Source organism: Moschus berezovskii, chromosome 1 (genome assembly GCF_049115385.1).
Source record: "Moschus berezovskii isolate FMDL1 chromosome 1, NW_MosBer_1.0, whole genome shotgun sequence".
NCBI classification, from domain to species: domain Eukaryota; kingdom Metazoa; phylum Chordata; class Mammalia; order Artiodactyla; family Moschidae; genus Moschus; species Moschus berezovskii.
In genome coordinates this window covers 78,834,076-78,853,263 of record NC_142460.1, presented here as the reverse complement: position 1 = coordinate 78,853,263, position 19,188 = coordinate 78,834,076, and the positions used below count along the sequence as shown (strand labels likewise).

The window sequence follows — 19,188 nt, the reverse complement described above, 5'->3', positions numbered from 1 at the left end:
TCGACAAATATTTGACTATTAGTCAATTTTCTACTTAAGACCTGAGTAATTAGGTTTGTAAAACTTACACTGTGCCTTAGATAAATGGGATGCAGGGGTGGGGTGTAGCAAGGAATCACCTAGAAGGTCACTTTGACCTTAATGGCTCCACGGTAGCTAAGTGTTCTTTTGAACACCAAGGTTTGTAGCTTTTAACAGCTGTACTGTCTGTCTTCTGTATGTTAGAACTGATCATCAGCTTTGCCACCAAGTGTATTAGCAGGCAGTGGTTTCAACCATTATTTCACTTCATTTGTTAACCTTATCTCATAGGAGGGCATATTAAAATGCCTTTGGAATTGTCCAGAAGTTTGTAGGGGAGCTTGTTTATTTGGGTGCTAGTGACTGATTCCAAATAAATTTTTTTCCAGAAAGGATATAGAGTGACTTACGGTTATACACAAAGTAGAACTAGGTGAGAAAGTTAAATGAAAAAGCTAAGGAAACACAAAATCAATCAACCTAGAGAGGCTAAAAACAGATTTATAATTGGTGCTGATGCTATCATCTGATATTTTTATGTTGTTCATACAATTGCTTTGAGAAGGTAAGTCCTACATATTTTCAAATAATGATGCGAAGTTTTAGGTTTCTTTCAAATATTCTAGCTTTCTAGAATTAAGTTAATAAGCTCTTCTTCAAGCAGGTTGTAGGCTTCAGTTTTATGTTTATATATAGTAATTTGTACAGTGCCCTAGTATATACTGCATCTTCTTTTCCTCAGTCATCCTACCGTTTTTTAAGTTTCCTTTTTGTTCTTTATCTGGCCTTATTCTTCCTTGTCTGTTTTCTGTATATTTTCCACTTACTGTATCAGTGGTTCTCAAACTGGAGGGATGTCTTGAGAATCACTTGGTGGGGTTGTGATGCCAATTTTGAGTCCCTTCCAGAGATAGATAATCATGGCTAGGGGACAGGATCAGAAATCTGCGTTTTTAATATGGGGCTCAGGTGATTTTGATGCAAGTAGACCAAAATGCAGTTAGATAAACACTGGTTTAGCTCCCTTTCCTGAAGCCTTGCTAAGTCAATCTCTAGTCACTTTTTATTAGTTTATATTTCTCCTGGTTTCCTACCAAGCTACTTGGTACAGCTACTTGGTACTTTAAAACATGGACAATACCGAGGAAGTCTCCTTCATGACAAGTCTAGAAATAGCCATCAGCTTCTAAGATTCAAGATCCAATCCTGCTTCTGCTTTTATGTGCATGTGACACTAATCATGTGCAAATAGCAGGCTTCTCTGGGCTCAGTTCCTCCATCTGAAGTGGTATTACTGTCCAATAATCATAAACCTGTACAGCTGGAAGAGACTTTGGAGATCACCGTTCATTGTATACAACAGAGTGGTTCAGTGAATTGTCTAAGGAGGTGAAACTGGATTAGACTATAAGCCTAGCATTTTTTTCCTATTTAATTAATGTTCCTTTGGAATATGTTTATCTCCTTTTCCCATGTGCCCCTTAAAATTCTGGGAAAAACAGTAAAGTTTCATGTGTCCCTAAGGTGGTAAAAATAAGAAACATAGTATTCTATTTTTTTTCCCAAACAAAGTCAAATGTTTTAAGTTTTAAAAGTGAAATCTTAAATTTACAAAACCATAACTTACCCAGTAAATTAGATTAGAAAATAACCGTTAGCATCGTCATAGTAAATACCAATTTAATCCCTTCTGGTGGCATTAACACACTGGTCATTTGTAAGAGCAGTGTGGTAGACCTCTCGTGTCACTTCAAATCTTCCTGGCCTCTTACTGCAGCCACTATTATGATAACCAGTCTCAAGCAGGACTGGAAGATTACACCTTGCCTTCTGGCCTCTGACAAGCTACAGGAAATGCTTGGCATTCGGGCATACACAACTTGGAAGAGGTATGGGGGCTGTCCTCTAATCCCCTTCAAAGACAATTCAGAGGAACATTTCATAAGGTTCCACAGGCCCCTCAAGATCAAGCCCTAGTACCAGGTTGTTTCCAACTCAATGCATCCTTGATTGGCTTTCCTTCCATCTGTTTCATTTTCCCTTCCTTCCTGCTCCCTGGAATCACATCCCCAATAAACTATTGAACACAAGCTTTTGTCTTGGACTCTCCTTTTAGGAGAACCAAAGCCAAGGCTAAGACAAGCCATAAAGTAACACTGGCAGGCAGAAAGATGACTTAAGATAATTTTGTTGCTACTATCAATATATATTTTACTTGGTGAATGCCCATATTAAAGTTTTTTTTTCCTTCTTAAAGTTTAAACACTGCTGGTTAGAATAAACCAGTAGTATTAACTATAAAACTGAAAACATTTAGAACTGAAGTTTCTAAAAGTCAAAAAGTTGTTTTATAGCATTAATTTTTTATCCAGTGCTGCTGCTATAACATTTTAATATTCAGCTAAAAAAGCTAAACCACTTGTATGACTAGGTCAGTAACACCTTCATAAAAATATTTTCCACCAACATTAGTCCAAAGTAAGGCTTTATCTTTCCATTCTGAATCCTAATGGGAAGATTCCATTTATAAATTGTCCCACCAACTTTTTTCTCTTGCCCTGTGCAAATCAACTTTCATACCTAAAACTTTCTTCTTTGGTCTTAACCTAGATTAAATGTTACTTCCTCCGTGACAGGATGTATTCTGTGATAAATCTACCCATGAGTTTTGCTATATACTTGAATTGGTTTTGCTTTACAAATATGTAGAATAAATAGATGTTCTTTTCACATTTTAATCTTCATAGCTTTTGAGGTAGAGTTACAAAAGAAGTTCAGAAACATCCAACATATAATATCAGAACTGGAACTTGAATTCTGGTCTTCTGATTCTGAACCCTGTGAAAGTGACTGACCTCAGCCTGAAATAAGTGGTATTTCCATAATGAACTGATTGAGATTTTATCAAGAATAATTTTTGTTATATTCAAATGAGGTCTTCAAAAAAATGATAAGTTATGGCCATACATATAAAGACCCTGATGCTGGGAAAGATTGAAGGTAAAAGGAGAAGAGGGCAGCAGAGGATGAGATGGTTAGTGATGAGTCATCACTGACTCGACGGACATAAATTTGAACAAACTCTGGGAGACAGTGAAGGACAGGGAAGCCTGGTGTGCTACAGTCCATGGGGTGGCAGTCAAGACACAACTTGGTGACTGAACAACAACATAAGAATTTACCTTCAACTCATCTATCAGTGCTTAACAAAAAAGTAGCCCCTTTTTACCTAGTACATTGTAATATTTAAAAAAATAGAGTAATAGATATTCCTTTAAAAGACAAAAACCCAACAAATAATATGGCAAACCGTCATCTACACAGTAGGGGCTATGCTGATGGCTCAGACAATAAAGAATCTGCCTGCAATGCAGGAGACGTGACTTCAATCCCTGTGTCAGGAGGATCCCCTGGAGAAGGGAATGGCTACCCACCCCAGTATCCCTGCCTGGAGAATGCCATGGACAGAGGAGCCTGGCAGGCTACAGTCCACAGGGTTGCAAAGAGTCAGACACGACTGAGTAACACTCTCACTATCATCTACACTGTCAGTTCAGTTCAGTTCAGTTCAGTCGCTCAGTCGTGTCCGACTCTCCGCGACCCCATGAATCACGGCACGCCAGGCCTCCCTGTCCATCACCAACTCCCGGAGTTCACTCAAACTCATGTCCAGAGAGTCAGTGATGCCATCCAGCCATCTCATTCTCCGTCGTCCCCTTCTCCTCCCGCCCCCAACCCTTCCCAGCATCAGAGACTTTTCCAGTGAATCAACTTGTCGCATGAGGTGGCCAAAGTATTGGAGTTTCAGCTTTAGCATCAGTCCCTCCAATGAACATCCAGGATTGATCTCCTTTAGAATGGACTGGTTGGATCTCCTTGCAGTATAAGGGACTCTCAAGAGTCTTCTCCAACACCACAGTTCAAAAGCATCGATTCTTCGGCGATCAGCTTTCTTCACAGTCCAACTCTCACATCCATACATGACCACGGGAAAAACCATTGCCTTGACTAGACGGACCTTGGTTGGCAAAGTAATGTCTCTGCTTTTTAATATACTATCAAGGTTGGTCATAACTTTCCTTCCAAGGAGCAAGCGTCTTTTAATTTCACACTGTAGGAAACAGATTTTCATTTTATGGGCTTCTATGTGGTCTTGTTTGTCAGTTTGTTAAAGACTGCTGGTATCTCTTCTAATGAGCAGCATAACTCAATCATGTATAAACCTTTCTGCCCCTATAGGCACAAATTCATTCTTCCTTTGGAAATAAGCAGGTTTTAAAGCTGAAGTGATCCTTCTGCAAGTTACAGATACACAACATTTAAAACAATGTTGAAATTCTGTCTTTAACTGCAGTTGGCACAGACAATTGTGAATCTTCAGCTAAATTGGAAGTCATTAGTCTTAAGATTTCCTGTTATATCTGCTATAAAGCATCTCAGCAGATGGATTCCAGAATAGGTCATAGCACTGTGGGGAGAAAAAAAAAAGATCATTTTCTTCCTTACTTCAGAGGTAGTAACAGATATGAATTCACCTAACTAAAAATCTATTTACAAACTCTCGTGAATTCTGGGTGTGAAACAGGATATCTTAATTTGTCCCACCTTTCCTCTCTTCCTCACCATCTCCTGTAATATTCTAAATCTGGCGATCCACATCATCTGGTCTATTTCCTTCATGATTCTAAAAGCTTCATATCGACTATTTTGCTTTTTATTTTCCAGACCAAGTTATTATTATTGTGGTATAACTGACATACAACATTAGTTTCAGGGATACAATGATTCAATATTTGTATATATTGCAAAATGATCACCACAATAAGTCTAGTTACACCTGCCACCATTTATAGTAAACAATTTTTTTTTTCCTTGTGGTGAGGACTTTTACGATCTACTCTCTTAGCAACTTTCAAATATGCAATACAGCATTACTAACTGTGGTAACTATATTGTATATTACACCATCCTCATGGTTTATTTTGTAACTGGGAGTTTGTACCTGTTGACCTTCACCCATTTTTCTCACCCCCAACCTCTACCTCTGGCAACCACGAATCTCTTCTCATCTGAGCTTGTTTTTTAATATTCCACATGTAAGTGAAATCACACATTATTTGTCTTTCTCTCACTTATTTCACTTAGCATAATGCTCTCAAGGTCCATTCATGTCTTTTCAAATGGCAAGATTTCCTCCTTTTGGTGGCTAAATAGTATTCCATTTGTGTATACATGATGACCTTTGAAAACCATGGGTTTAATCTGTGTCTATCCACTCATGTGTGGCTGTTTTACAATGGTAAATACCACAGTGTTGAATCCAGGCATTTGGAGGAAACATGTTTATGGCAGGTCAACTATAAGTTATACTTGGATTTCTGACTGGGCTAAGGGTTGGAACCCTTACCCCCTCACATTGTTCAAGGGTCAACTGTACAGTACCACATCTTCTCTGGACACTTGTTTCCAAATTTTGGCTATTGAAAATAATGCTGTAACGAGCATGGGGGTACACATATCTTTTCAAATTAATGTTTTCATTTTCTTCAGATGTATATCCAGGAGTGTAATTCTTGGATCATAAGGTAGTTCTATTTTTAGTTTTTAGAGGAATCCATACTGTTTTCTTTAGGGACTGTACCAATTTACATTCCTACCAACAGTGCACAAGGATTCCCTTTTCTCTATATTCATGCCAATACTTATGTCTTATCTTTTTGATAACAGCCATTCTAACAGGTGTGAGGTGATATCTCATTGTGGTTTTGACTTGGATTGCCATGATAATTAGTGATGCTGAGGATCATTTCATGCACCTGTTAGTTATCTGTATGTCTTTGGAAAAATGTCTATTCAGATCCTGTGTCTATTTTTTAATCCATTTTTTTTTGTACCATTGAGTTGTGTAAGTTCTTTACATATTTTGGATATTAACCCCTATCAGATATATGACTTGCAAATATCTTCTTCCATTGATGGCTGACTTTTCATTTTGTTGATAATTTTCTTTGCTGTGCAGAAACTTTTAGTTTAATATAGTCCCACTTACTTTTAGAGTCAGATCCCAAAACTCACCACTTAAGAGTGATGTCAAGGAGCTTACAGCGTATTTTCTTCTAGGAATTTTATGGTTTCATAAAATTACTTACATTCAAGTACTTTTCCATTTTGAGTTAATTTTCGTGTATGGTGTAAGATAGTAGCCTAGTTTCATTCTTTTGCATGTGGTTGTCCAATTTTTCCAGCACCATTTATTGAAGAGGCTGTCCTTTCCCCATTGTATATTCTTGACTCCTTTTAAAATTAACCACTCATATATGCATGGGTTTATTTCTGAGCTCTATTCTGTTCCACTGACCTATATATCTGTTTTTATGCCAATACTATACTGTTTCATGACTACAGCTTTTGTGACAGTTTGAAATCAGGAAGTGTGATACCTCCAGCTTTGTTCTTTCTTAAGATTGCTTTGGCTATCCAGGGTCACCTGTGGTTCCACATAGTTTTTCAGACTATTCTATTTCTGTGAAAAATGCCATTGGAATATCTTCTATTTTGCTTTTTATTTCCCAGACTAAAATTTTGATCTCTTTAATTTGTTCTTTTTGTGACAAAGATTAAATTTCCATGATAATACAGAATTTTCATGATTAAAAAAAAATCACTGTCACCATTATTGTGTCTATTATTGATCTGTCTTACTGTATCTATCCATATGTGTTAATCCATTTGTCAGCATGGAAGTGAACACATGGTTTCTTGGGATACACAAGACTTTTATGAAGACACTATGACTTTTATGGATGCAGGTATGGTGTATATGTGTATATAAAACAGGTAAAATATTCTCTGCTGTATTGCTAATTCTCTTTGATAAAGCTGCCTCCATACTGATTCTCAATTATAACTGAAGTTACACATGTATGGTTTAAAGAAGAGATACAAGTTGGATAGTCTACATACTAACTATGGCACCATGAACTCATTTGCAACATTTTTGTCAATTCATGATTTTCCTTCTCCTAAGATGGGAATCCCAGACCACCTGACCTGCCTCTTGAGAAACCTGTATGCAGGTCAGGAAGCAACAGTTAGAACCGGTCATGGAACAACAGACTGGTTCCAAATAGGAAAAGGAGTGCGTCAAGGTTGTATATTGTCACCTTGCTTATTTAACTTATATGCAGAGTACATCATGAGGAACGCTGGGCTGGAAGAAGCACAAGCTGGAATCAAGATTGCTGGGAGAAATATCAATAACCTCAGATATGCAGATGACACTACCCTTATGGCAGAAAGTGAAGAGGAACTCAAAAGCCTCTTGATGAAAGTGAAAGAGGAGAGTGAAAAGGTTGGCTTGAAGCTCAACATTCAGAAAACAAAGATCATGGCATCTGGTCCCATCACTTCATGGGAAATAGATGGAAAAACAGTGGAAACAGTGTCAGACTTTGTTTTTTTGGGCTCCAAAATCACTGGAGATGCTGATTGCAGCCATGAAATTAAAAGACGCTTGCTCCTTGGAAGGAAAGTTATGACCAACCTTGATAGTATATTAAAAAGCAGAGACATTACTTTGCCGACCAAGGTCCGTCTAGTCAAGGCAATGGTTTTTCCCGTGGTCATGTATGGATGTGAGAGTTGGACTGTGAAGAAAGCTGATCGCCGAAGAATCGATGCTTTTGAACTGTGGTGTTGGAGAAGACTCTTGAGAGTCCCTTATACTGCAAGGAGATCCAACCAGTCCATTCTAAAGGAGATCAATCCTGGATGTTCATTGGAGGGACTGATGCTAAAGCTGAAACTGCAATACTTTGGCCACCTCATGAGACGAGTTGACTCACTGGAAAAGACTCTGATGCTGGGAAAGGTTGGGGGCGGGAGGAGAAGGGGACGACGGAGAATGAGATGGCTGGATGGCATCACCGACTCTGTGGACATGAGTTTGAGTGTACTCCGGGAGTTGGTGATGGACAGGGAGGCCTGGCGTGCTGTGATTCATGGGGTCGCGGAGAGTCGGACACGACTGAGCGACTGAACTGAACTGAACTGAAGAATCAGTTCTCATTTGCATGAAAACCACAGAAGCAATTATATTGTGCCTACTTATATATTTCTTTCATACCAGTTATAAAAACAGATGGATCCCAGCATCAAACTTTAGGGGACTTCTGTCAGTTTTATTTCTCTAACTCAGCTGGGGCAGAGTTCAGACATGAAGGTAAGCACTTAAACTTTTGCCAACAGGCTTAAAGGCTAAACCTTGCTGGACTACATGTCTACCCAAACTTCCACCTTTCTCCTACCAAGATCATACAGGAAGAGGAGGAAATAAAACCTGTCTTATTTTATAATAATTATTCTATGACTAGGTCAAATTCCCTTTTGGAGGATGTACTGGAATTTGGTCACGCAAATAAAGCAAGGAGTATAAATAACTCTACTATCTGAATTGGATTTTGAGAACTACAGTCTGACAACTTCCTGTATGTGGTCACTGTGGTATCCTGAACGTTGAAGTTCTTGAAAGCTAGCACCTCCTATATGTGTCTCAATTTGTAAGACTTTGAGTACTGTGTGGCTTCTGCAGTACCTTAGTTACTTAGTCAGTATGGTGGCAGAGTGATTCAAAGGTCATGCAGCAGAAAATGCCAGCCTATCTAAAGAAGGGAACACCTCTAAAAAGTACTGAGAATCTGTTAGTTCAGTTGTTGGCCTGACCTTGCCATTGACTGACTTTTGGGAAGGAAAGAAACTAATTTTTTTATGTGGGTAATATGTGTACATCTGTCGCACTGTATTTTATTTAATCCTTCTAACCACCACATTTTTCCTCAAAAATTGAAATAAGTTGCTTTAAAAGCCATTGCCAAGAAGTAGAGGAACCATGTAAAACCATGGCTGTCTGACCCTTGAGGTGCATGCTCTTTCTCTATCAGCAAATGCTTCTCTGAAACTCCCTTCTCTTCTCTGACCTGTAATGATCTGTGGATCAATTAAGTGTTTAGAATGACCTAGTGACATAACCTCCCCCAAGACCATCTGTTTTCAGATAGCTCTAATTGTTCTTAATGTCAAGCCACAATAGAACTTGACTGAACTGATAGTATACAGCTTAAAGCAGTGTGAGATTACTGTTTGGTCACTCCCTTGTTTTGAACACTATAATTCTAACACTGTAGCTCAAGACAATCTTGTCAGTTTTTCCCCAGCCTCATTATATTATTAAACTCAGCCTACAGTCAACTAAAACTTTTTTTTCCCCCAATAAATGCAGCTGTTAGGCCATAATTTGCCCATCTTGTGTTTCTTTTACCTTTTTAGCTGAAGTTTCACTTCCTTCTAAAAGAAAGCAATTATTTTTCTGAGACAATGCTCAGAGCTCTAAGAAGAAACAGTATTTCATTCCTGCCCATAGGAGTTTCCACTGTATCTATCAGACACAGACAAATGAACAGGATAAATACTAAAATTTAAGTCAAGGGGGAAAGGCATTTTGTAGAAATGAATGAAGACAGACTTCGACTGCATATTCATACAGACAATTGTGATCTGGATCAGTAGGAACTAGAATAACTGCTTAGATGACAGTTTCATGTAATTTCTCGTAGAAACTATCATAGTGCCTTCCACAAAGAAGTCAGAGTCAGAAAATCACACAGGAGTGGCACTGTATTTCTGCTATAATACAGGTTACTTACTGTGTCCAAAGTGTACACTAAAAGTAAAAACTCACGGTTCATTGCTAAACCACATCTGAAAAATTGCTGGCTCAGGAAATAACCATCCTGTCTGCTACCAATGTTTAATTCTAGCTTATATGAAGCATTTCTTCCTTACATATGGTCCTTTAAAAGGAAAATTCTTATCCTTTACAGCTTGATGTGGTCTAGGGTTGAAATAGGCTGAAGTACAAAGATCATGAAGATACTACAGGGAAGATTCAGCAAGAATCTGCAGACAGAAGAAAGAATAGAGAGAAGGAAAAAAATAAAAGTGTGGATGAAATAAAAGCCAATAAATTATGGCTAAGTGCAGAGTCTTCCAAACTCCTCTAATCTTAAAAGGATACCTCAATTTCAGAAACACTGATTTAATGCTAAAGGTTGTTACCACATATAGTTATATGTTAGTACATAAAGGCAATTCAACTCTTACCTTACAGGAAACAACTGAGGAAAGCATCCTTGTGTTTTAGTGTCAACAAATTTCTGGATCTGAAGCACTTGTTTTAAAAGATGTCCCTTGGAAGATTTGTCAATTTTTGTTAATACCATCTGTAGGAAAACAAATATTTAAGCATTAGAAATAAAGGACAGTTGACCCTTGAGCAACATGGGCTTAAACTGCAAAGGTACACTTACATGCAGATATTCTCAACAGTAAATACCACAATATTACAAGATCTGTTGTTGATTAAATCCATGGATATGGAGCTGCCAATATGGGGGAACCACCAATACAGAAGAACCTTGAATAGGAAGGGCTGGCTGTAAGTTAAACTTGGATTTGCGACTGAAAGAAGGGTTGGCGCCCCTAATTCCCATACTGTTCAAGGGTCAACTGTTATTTCTTAATATACAATTTTATACATTTTAGTTATAAAATTTCAAAAACAACTAGGTGACCTATGCAAGTTTCTTAATCTCTCTGTACTTGTCTCCTCATCTATAAAATAAAAGCAATGCCTTCTAAAGGAGCTGCTGTAAAGATTAAATAAATTAATATATGCAATATATAAAGCATACACTATGTGCTTGCTGTTTCCAATGCTTTAACCACACAGGGCCACAATATCTTGGATTCAAGACCAGTGAAAAGAACCCTGGGGCCATATGTGCCATTGCTATACACCAAATGTTTCATGTGGTCACTATTTATTTTGTGGTCTAGGACATAGAAGTATTATTAGGTTGATACATATAAAACTGCCAATTTATAACCATTTTTGAAATATTGAATTGTTCTACCTTATACGTTACATTTAAAGGAAAAATTAGAAATCAGGCTATTTGTAGGTTGTAACCACTGAAGTTATATTCCAACTTAAATAAAGTTATACTCCAAGTAAGCCTAGATCTAGGGTTAACAGCAAATATAATATTTTAAATAATTTACTTACTCAAAGACAATTACATACTAGAGAAAGGTCAAGGAGTGATGATTACAAAATTAATTAAAAAGTAAAAACCTTGATGTATTTTTCAGAAGTTTTCCTAGGAAATTTCTATAAAATTAAGTTTCTTGACTAATCATTTATGCTTTTCAGTTATAAAGATATATAAATGATTAAAATAAAATAATAATGATTATAAATCAACTGTACAGCATAAAAAATATTAATGGCAGAAGGAGTGAGAAGCAGAAAGTGGAAGTCTTTCTTCATAAAAAGAAATATGCTGATACCTAATTCCTCTATCACAACTTCTTTTTCAAAGAAAAAGGCTAATATTTTCTTAAAACTGAGGAAAATATATGATTTCACAAAATGATATCTATGATATAAAATTAGTAAATTATCAAATTATCAATAAAACTGGTTGGGGAATATTTGGGCTTTTTTTTTTTTTTACTATGTAGACTATGTTTATCAATCCTTTGGCTCCTCATAACTATAAATTATCTCTAATGTTTCAAAGGACATTTGGAAACCCCAAGAATTCCATAACCCCATGAATACAACAGCTTTTTGACTGGTAACATGGTTTGATTTGCATTCAACTGCAAAACCACTACATTTTAGTGGTTTTCTGACATTTTTTGAAACCAAATTATAGTCAGAGGAACTTGAAAATAGCCATTTAATTTGAAAAATATACAAAACAAAATTGGTAGGATATCAACCTATCAATCTGTATTCTATTCTAGGGTAAACAACAGAAAGAACTGGTAAGATATTCTCATAAGAAATTTTCTTTTCCTTAAGAATATAAACATCCTACCTTTATGCGCTGGAGCCTACTAAATTTTTGTGATGTTCTTAAATTCCAAATTAGTTTAGCAAATTTTTCAGTTGTAGTTTCATTTATATTCTGATAAGTACTATCTGTCAAGCTGCTGTTAAAGAGCACTACAGAGTTCTAGCAAATATTTATAGTCATTTAAAAAAGAACAAACAAAAAAAAAAAAAACAAGGAAAAGCATTTAGAATCACTAGAGGAACAGTTTAGAAAACTTTGACTATAATTTTGAGAATTTAAAAGCTAGGAGAAGGAAAGGGAATAAAAGTACCACAGAACTTATTTTAATATTAATGGTTAATAATTGAAAAGATAGTTTAAAAGGTACTCCTTTATCTTTTGAGGAGATATTTATTAAAAAGACAGACACACAGGGAACTCATATTTCTGAGTGCAACTATGAGTCCAAAGAAATACTTACCACATAAGGTAATGCAAATTCTTCACACATTTCTATGGCAATATTGTCTGCTTTTTGAATTCCAACAACACTATCCACTAATAAAAACGTTCTCATCAAACTGTAGGAATGCAGAAATGAAGATTAACAGCAAAGAAAAATATACTCATTCATTTCCACCCCCTGCCCCGACCTTCACTATACTAAGAAATTGTCTTTTGAAAAATTATCAGATCAAAATTTAAAAATTTCTTTAGACAAAAGGAATTCTCAATTTACCATGAAGTCCATCCTAGTTCCAATAGGTCTCAGTGTTGGTTACGTTCAATAGCTAGACTCATTAGTGTTATTTCAATGCATATATTGAACATATGACTTTCTACCTAGAACTGGATACAAAGATGAATGAGCCCCTTCCTCTAAGAGACTGAACTCTAGCAGGAGAATGAAACAGGGACCCAGTTAACTATAAGTTACCATAAAAGTGTCTAAGTCTTCAAATATTACTTTAAGACTAGCAGATAACAAAACCAAACACATTATATTTTCTATTTTCTTGTAAGTATTTTATCTTAGCTTCTATGTAAAGATACAACAAGCAAATTACTTATAAACAATTTTTTATACTTCAAAAGTTTAACATTAATTTTTCCATATATTGTGCAATGCTTGAAACATAGACCTGCTACCTGGCTACCTATGGAGACAAATAAAGGTAGTATTTATCGAGGCCATGATGTCAGAAGTATTTTAAGAATAACCAGAATTTACTGAAGTTTATTTAAATCTAGTAAACACCACATTAACCAACAAATTTCATTTTTAAAAATAGCCAGCTAAGAGTTTGGTATAAGAAATTAATAAAGTCTGCTGACATACTATTTATAGTCTCAATATAGGAAAACAATTGAATTTAAGTTTAACCTAATTTACAGGAAAAAAAACTAAGCAGACAGTATATACCTTCCTCCAAAATAGTATAGAATATTATGAGAATAAAGTAAACTTTCTAGAAAAGTTATTTGATAAAACTGAAGGGTTCATCATGTGTAGAATGTTCTATTCATGAAAACATGTTTAGGGGTTAAATATAACAATTATAAGAAAAAAATCTTCTTACTTCTTTCGCTCTTTTAGGTAGGTTTCTACCATGTCAACAAAATCTTCAGGTGCTCTATAGCCATAACCCGGCATGTCCACCAATGTAAAATATTTTCCAACTTTGTAAAAATTAATTTTCTTTGTATGGCCCTGATAAAGTAAATGTGAAAATAAGTTTCTTAAAATATGTCCTTTATATATTTCATTACTCAAAATATTTTCTGTTCAATCAGTAATTAGCTATTAAAAGCATAAAAGTATTCTGTATATAACCCTATGCAGATGATGATATAGGAAAAAGAAACAGAAGAGAAGTGGCTGGATATAAGCTTACATGATACTACTTCCTCCTTCCAATTCATTTTTTTAAGAGAATTTGTATGATTTAAGAACTTCAAATTCCATATTAGAAATATGCAAGAAAAATATTTTCAAGTTTTCCTATTTCATTAGCTCTCTCTCAGTGAAAAGTTATACTGGTCTAAATAGTATGACTGCATTAGTCAATATTCTCTGATGAATAATATATTTCCACTTTAAAGAATTATCTCCACTTTAAATGAATTATGGCACAGACAGGATAAATTCAATGCTTACTGTCAGTCATACAAGTTTTCATAAAAACTAGATGCAAAGTTTGATACTGTAGCTAGTCTATTACTTGCCTAAAATCAATTTGCATATTTTATTAGATGGGTTTGGTGCTTTCATTAAGACATTTTTTAAAAAGCATGTACAACTGTAAAGTACCTGTGCAACTACAATTAATGTAAAGATGATAGTTTATTCATGTGGTTTTCTGTCCACGGACAGAAAAGGAAAAATTATGACAATTTTAAAAGTCAATTGTTCAGAACTCAGGAAAGGTGTTATAAATGATGCTTAGGTTCTCTGGCAGCTTATGTGTCTATAGGAAAATAACTTTGAAATTACAGATTAGAAATGTCAAGAATATAGTTCTTCCATTGTCTTCTCAAAGCAGAAAGGAAACACCCCTACCTAGAAGTGAGGCGGCAGGGCACAAGGGAGTAAGGATAGGAGGGTTAACAAATGACCACAATCATCAGGGGTAGTATCAGGGAATCAACTCCGTGAAGAAACTGGAAGCAAGAAAAGATTAGTGAAGCTTCAGGGAAGGGTTCTAATGGGGGCAGTGAGCACTGGGTTGGCAGGAACATTTTGCCAAGGATAGATAATAAGGTGAGGGGAACTGGGGTGAGGAGATACCAATACCTTAAATATTGGTAGAGTCTGTATTACTGAAAAGGAAGCAGAGGAAATGAGAAAATGACTATACAGCAGATAAAATAAAAATAAGAAAAGCTACTACAGCAGACTGACTGGGATATTAGGCACATAAATTTGGCCCTGGGTAAGCTGGGAAGTGCCTGATTTGTGAATATATATATAAGTTCAGTTCAGTTCAGTCGCTCAGTCATGTCCGACTCTTTGCGACCCCATGAATCACAGCACGCCAGGTCTCCCTGTCCATTACCAACTCCCGGAGTTCACTCAATCTCATGTCCATCGAGTCGGTGCTAGGCATAAAAGATTATAGCAGGAAAAAAAATACACTTGAAAGCTGTTTCCGTTAAAAATCAATGTAGAACTAGATGAGCATTCTCATAGAAGCAAATATAGAATGACAATGGAACAACTCTTGAGAAAAGTCTGGACCAAGGAAAATTTCCTCAAGATACTGGCCAGGTTACTAAAATAACTTCCGTTTTCTTCAGAGAAATACGCAGGCATTAATGAAATGTCTTACATTAGCACTTGTTTGAAAGAAATCACTTTTCTAGGAGCTTAGCAATTAGTAAAGCGTCTGCCTGCAATGCAGGAGACCTGGGTTCAATCCCTGGGTTGGGAAGATCCCCTGGAGAAGGAAATGGCAACCCACTCCAGTATTCTTCCCTGGAGAATCCCATGGATGGAAGAGCCTGGTGGGCTACAGTCCACGGGGTCGCAAAGAGTCGGACACGACTGAGCAAGCGACTTAACCCCCCCCCATATTTATTATTCATCTTAGTCAATTCAGAGGTAGTTCAGATATGTTTTATTTTGACATACCGGTTTTTTGGAGACTTTAACTTCAACCTCTGGGGCAAGCGAAAACAAAGCCTTTATTAGAGAGGATTTTCCAACATTGCTTCTGCCTATAAAACACACCTTACACAAGCAAAAAGAAGATAATTGAGTACTAGTTTATATATATATATATATATATATGAATCATATACTGTATTGGGTTGGCCAAAAAGTTCATTTGAGTTTTTCTGTAAGCTGGTATGGAAAAACCCAAATGAACTTTTTGGTCAACCCACTATCAGCTAAAAATCTGTAAATACTATTCAGTCTTGACTAACCATAAAAAAGTAGCTTATGGTTAGTCAATCTTCAAATTCTAATATACAGTTACTATATATTAAATTATTTCAATGTTGCAGGTACTATTTTAAAAACACTTGTTATTTTCTTATTTACTCTTTACAATATCCCTATGAGAAAAATAATATTATAAGTTATCTGTCTCATAGACTGTAAAAGTATTCTCATTTTACAGGTGATAAAACCAGAGGCAAAGAAAGGCTCAATATCCAGCCCAAAATTATACAGCTAGAAAGTGAAGAAGCTGGAAACTGAACTCTAGACATCTATATCTGTACTTGTGCTTTTAATTACACATGCCACTCAAGAACATTAGAAACATTTATTAAGAATTCCATATTTTCAAAGTTTTTCGAAGTTAACAATTACATGCGTTTCAACAAGACTGGCTCTAAAGTCCTGTTTGAAACCACATTTTCCCACAAACTCTCAAAGTACACCATTACAACATTATAATTATTTCTTTCTCTTGACCTTTCTTGTTCCATTTAAGCTTTTCTCCTTTAGTGTGAGTGTAGAAAGCAACAAAATATTTCTGAGACTAACCATTAATACACATGGCTTTGCTTTTTAAAAGTACTGAAGAAAGTACAACGGATCTGTGCTTTTAAATGAGGGTGGTAGCACCCCCTGGGAGTGTTTTCGAAATTTGTAAGGGTATTTTTTTGTTATTAATATGAGGGCATTTTTGGTTATTAAGATGACTGGGTAGCATTTAGTGAGCTGCTGCTGCTGCTGCTAAGTCGCTTCAGTCGTGTCCGACTCTGTGCGATCCCATAGACAGCAGCCCACCAGGCTCCCCCGTCCCTGGGATTCTCCAGGCAAGAACACTGGAGTGGGTTGCCATTTCCTTCTCCAATGCATGAAAGTGAAAAGTGAAAGTGAAGTCGCTCAGTCGTGTCCGACTCTTAGCGACCCCATGGACTGCAGCGTACCAGGCTCCTCTGTCCATGGGATTTTCCAGGCAAGAGTACTGGAGTGGGTTGCCATTGCCTTCTGAGCCAGCACTGCTATATATTTTGCAAACTGTGGTCAGTCCTTAAAAATAAATTGATTTGGATGCTGTATAAATTTCAAATGTCCTACCAGATTAAATTGAATAATATAGATAAAAAAACTAAATTAAAAAGAAATTAAACAAAAATCCAATAATTTAAAAATGGAAAAGCAATGCTGTCTCCAAATCATTAAGTGATTTATGTACTCTTAAATTATTGTAGCGTTCGAGTGGAAAAGTTCCAGCGCAATGTTGCCGTTAACACAACGGAGGTCTGAGTTGGTGATGGACAGGGAGGCCTGGCGTGCTGTGATTCATGGGGTCGCGGAGAGTCGGACACGACTGAGCGACTGAACTGAACCGAGCCTTCTTTAAACAGAACAAAATATTAAACTGCAGGACATGCATCAAATGCACATTCACTGAATTCCACGGAAGCTGTTTTAGAAAATCTTACAGATTATTGCCACCTATATATGATTTTTTTTTGCACATGATAGGAAATTGAGTGAAAATTATGTATTGATAAGGATCACTTCATTTATAAAACTACTCTACTTTTTGTATTCTTCACTTTTTTCCAGTTTGTCTCGGCATGTTTTCCCTACTTCAATTAAAAAATATAAATGATTAAGTTTTAATCGCCTTCTACAGTCTTTCATATTCACTACCAAAACAATTGGGCTTCCCTTGTGGCTCAGTTGGTAAAGAATCCACCTGCAATGCGGGAGACCTGGGTTCGATCCTTGGGTTGGGAAAATCACCTGGCGAAGGGAATGGCTACCCACTCCAGTATTCTGGTCTGGAGAAGTCCATGGTCTGTACAGTCCATGGTGTCGCAGAGTCGCACACGACTGAGTGACTTTTACTCACTCACTCACCAAAATAATTAAACCCATATCTGCTTACTTTGTTACAATAATGATAACGCGTCCACACAAAGCTAGTAAATCTCTCTGGTTTGCTGATAATGCAGGCAGGCATGCTAAGCTGCTTCACTCGTGTCCGACTCTGTGTGACCCTATGGACTTCAGCCTGTCAGGCTTCTCTGTCCAAGGGATTCTCCAGGCATGAATACTGGAGTGGGCCGCCATGCCTTCCGCCAGGGGATCTTCCCGACCCAGGGATCGAACCTGTGCCTTTTACGTCTACCTGCATCGGCAGGAGGGTTCTTTACCACTAGCATGGCTAGTTGATAATCAGTTCAGTTCAGTTCAGTCGCTCAGTCGTGTCCGACTCTCTGCAACCCCATGAATCGCAGCACGCCAGGCCTCCCTGTCCATCACCAACTCCCAGAGTTCACTCAAACTCATGTCCATCGAGTCGGTGATGCCATCCAGCCATCTCATTCTCTGTTGTCCCCGTCTCCTCCCACCCCCAATCCCTCCCAGCATCAGAGCCTTTTCCAGTGAGTCAACTCGTCGCATGAGGTGGCCAAAGTATTGCAGTTTCAGCTTTAGCATCAGTCCTTCCAATGAACACCCAGGATTGATCTCGTCTAGAATGGACTGGTTGGGATCTTCCCTGGTGGCTCAGAGGTTAAAGCGTCTGCCTCCAATGCGGGAGACCCGGGTTCGATCCCTGGGTCGGGAAGATCTCCTGGAGAAGGAAATGGTAACCCACTCCAGTATTCTTGCCTGGAGAATCCCATGGACGGAAAAGCCTGGTAGGCTACAGTCCACGGGGTCGCAAAGAGTCGGACACGACTGAGCGACTGAACGGAACGGAGAATGGACTGGTTGGATCTCCTTGCAGTCCAAGGGACTCTCAAGAGTCTTCTACAGCACCACAGTTGATAATAGGTTACAGCAAAATCACAGCCCAAGCCCTCAGTACCCGCAGGCGGCTGCGGAGCTCACCTCCGGGCGGCGAAGGTCGGGGGCGTGGTCGAGACGCACCGCCGAGGTGAGGTACTCGATGCGGTTCCGGGCGGAGGCCGTGAAGAAGCTCTCCGCCCGCGCAATGTCCTCCAGGCTCGGGTGGAAGACATTCAGGTGAAGGTCTGGCCTCGAGCCCGGGACGAAATGCCCATGAAGTTCTTGCAGCGGGAACACCAGCTTCGTCAGCTGCTTGCTCGGCAGCCGTAGAACCTCCGTGAAGGCCTGGAACGCGCTGTAGGCTCGTCTTCCGCTCCCCAGCTCTGGTCCCAGCGCAAGCAGCCCGCCCACACGCGGACGCAGCAGGTGCGCTGCCATTTTCCTCTTTGAGAAGTCCCACCTCGGGACCTTATTCCCAGGATCGGAAATGCGCGTGCGTGACCCGGCTCCCGCTAAGCCTGCTGGGAATTGTAGTTTCCAATGGCCTCTTTGGTTCCCGCAGAG

The 19,188-nt window shown here is 38.0% G+C and overlaps 2 protein-coding genes across 7 annotated transcripts in view; one reads left to right on the top strand and one right to left on the bottom strand.

Annotated features, from left to right (window-relative positions):
• Nucleotides 1-19,103, bottom strand: part of GTPBP8 (GTP binding protein 8) — a 151,811-nt gene extending 132,708 nt beyond the window's left edge. For 2 of the 6 annotated variants that reach the window (XM_088836984.1, XM_055422938.2), the window contains exons 1-5: nucleotides 18,727-19,103; nucleotides 15,553-15,651; nucleotides 13,502-13,632; nucleotides 12,403-12,502; nucleotides 10,180-10,298 (exon numbers count right to left, since the gene is read on the bottom strand). In XM_088836984.1, the coding sequence (XP_088693110.1) occupies nucleotides 10,180-10,298; nucleotides 12,403-12,502; nucleotides 13,502-13,632; nucleotides 15,553-15,651; nucleotides 18,727-19,062 (785 nt within the window). In that variant the 5' untranslated portion in view covers nucleotides 19,063-19,103. Of the gene's footprint in view, nucleotides 1-150; nucleotides 4,490-8,064; nucleotides 9,976-10,179; nucleotides 10,299-12,402; nucleotides 12,503-13,501; nucleotides 13,633-15,552; nucleotides 15,652-18,726 lie in introns of those variants that run through there. The other 4 variants (XM_055423018.2, XM_088836979.1, XM_055423258.2 and 1 more) reach the window with 4 other exon arrangements.
• LOC129554180 (cell surface glycoprotein CD200 receptor 1) overlaps nucleotides 19,034-19,188 on the top strand; it is a 76,344-nt gene continuing 76,189 nt past the window's right edge. The window contains exon 1 of the mRNA XM_055422823.2: nucleotides 19,034-19,050. The gene's annotated coding sequence lies outside the window, so the exon portion shown is untranslated. The remainder of the gene's footprint in view (nucleotides 19,051-19,188) is intronic.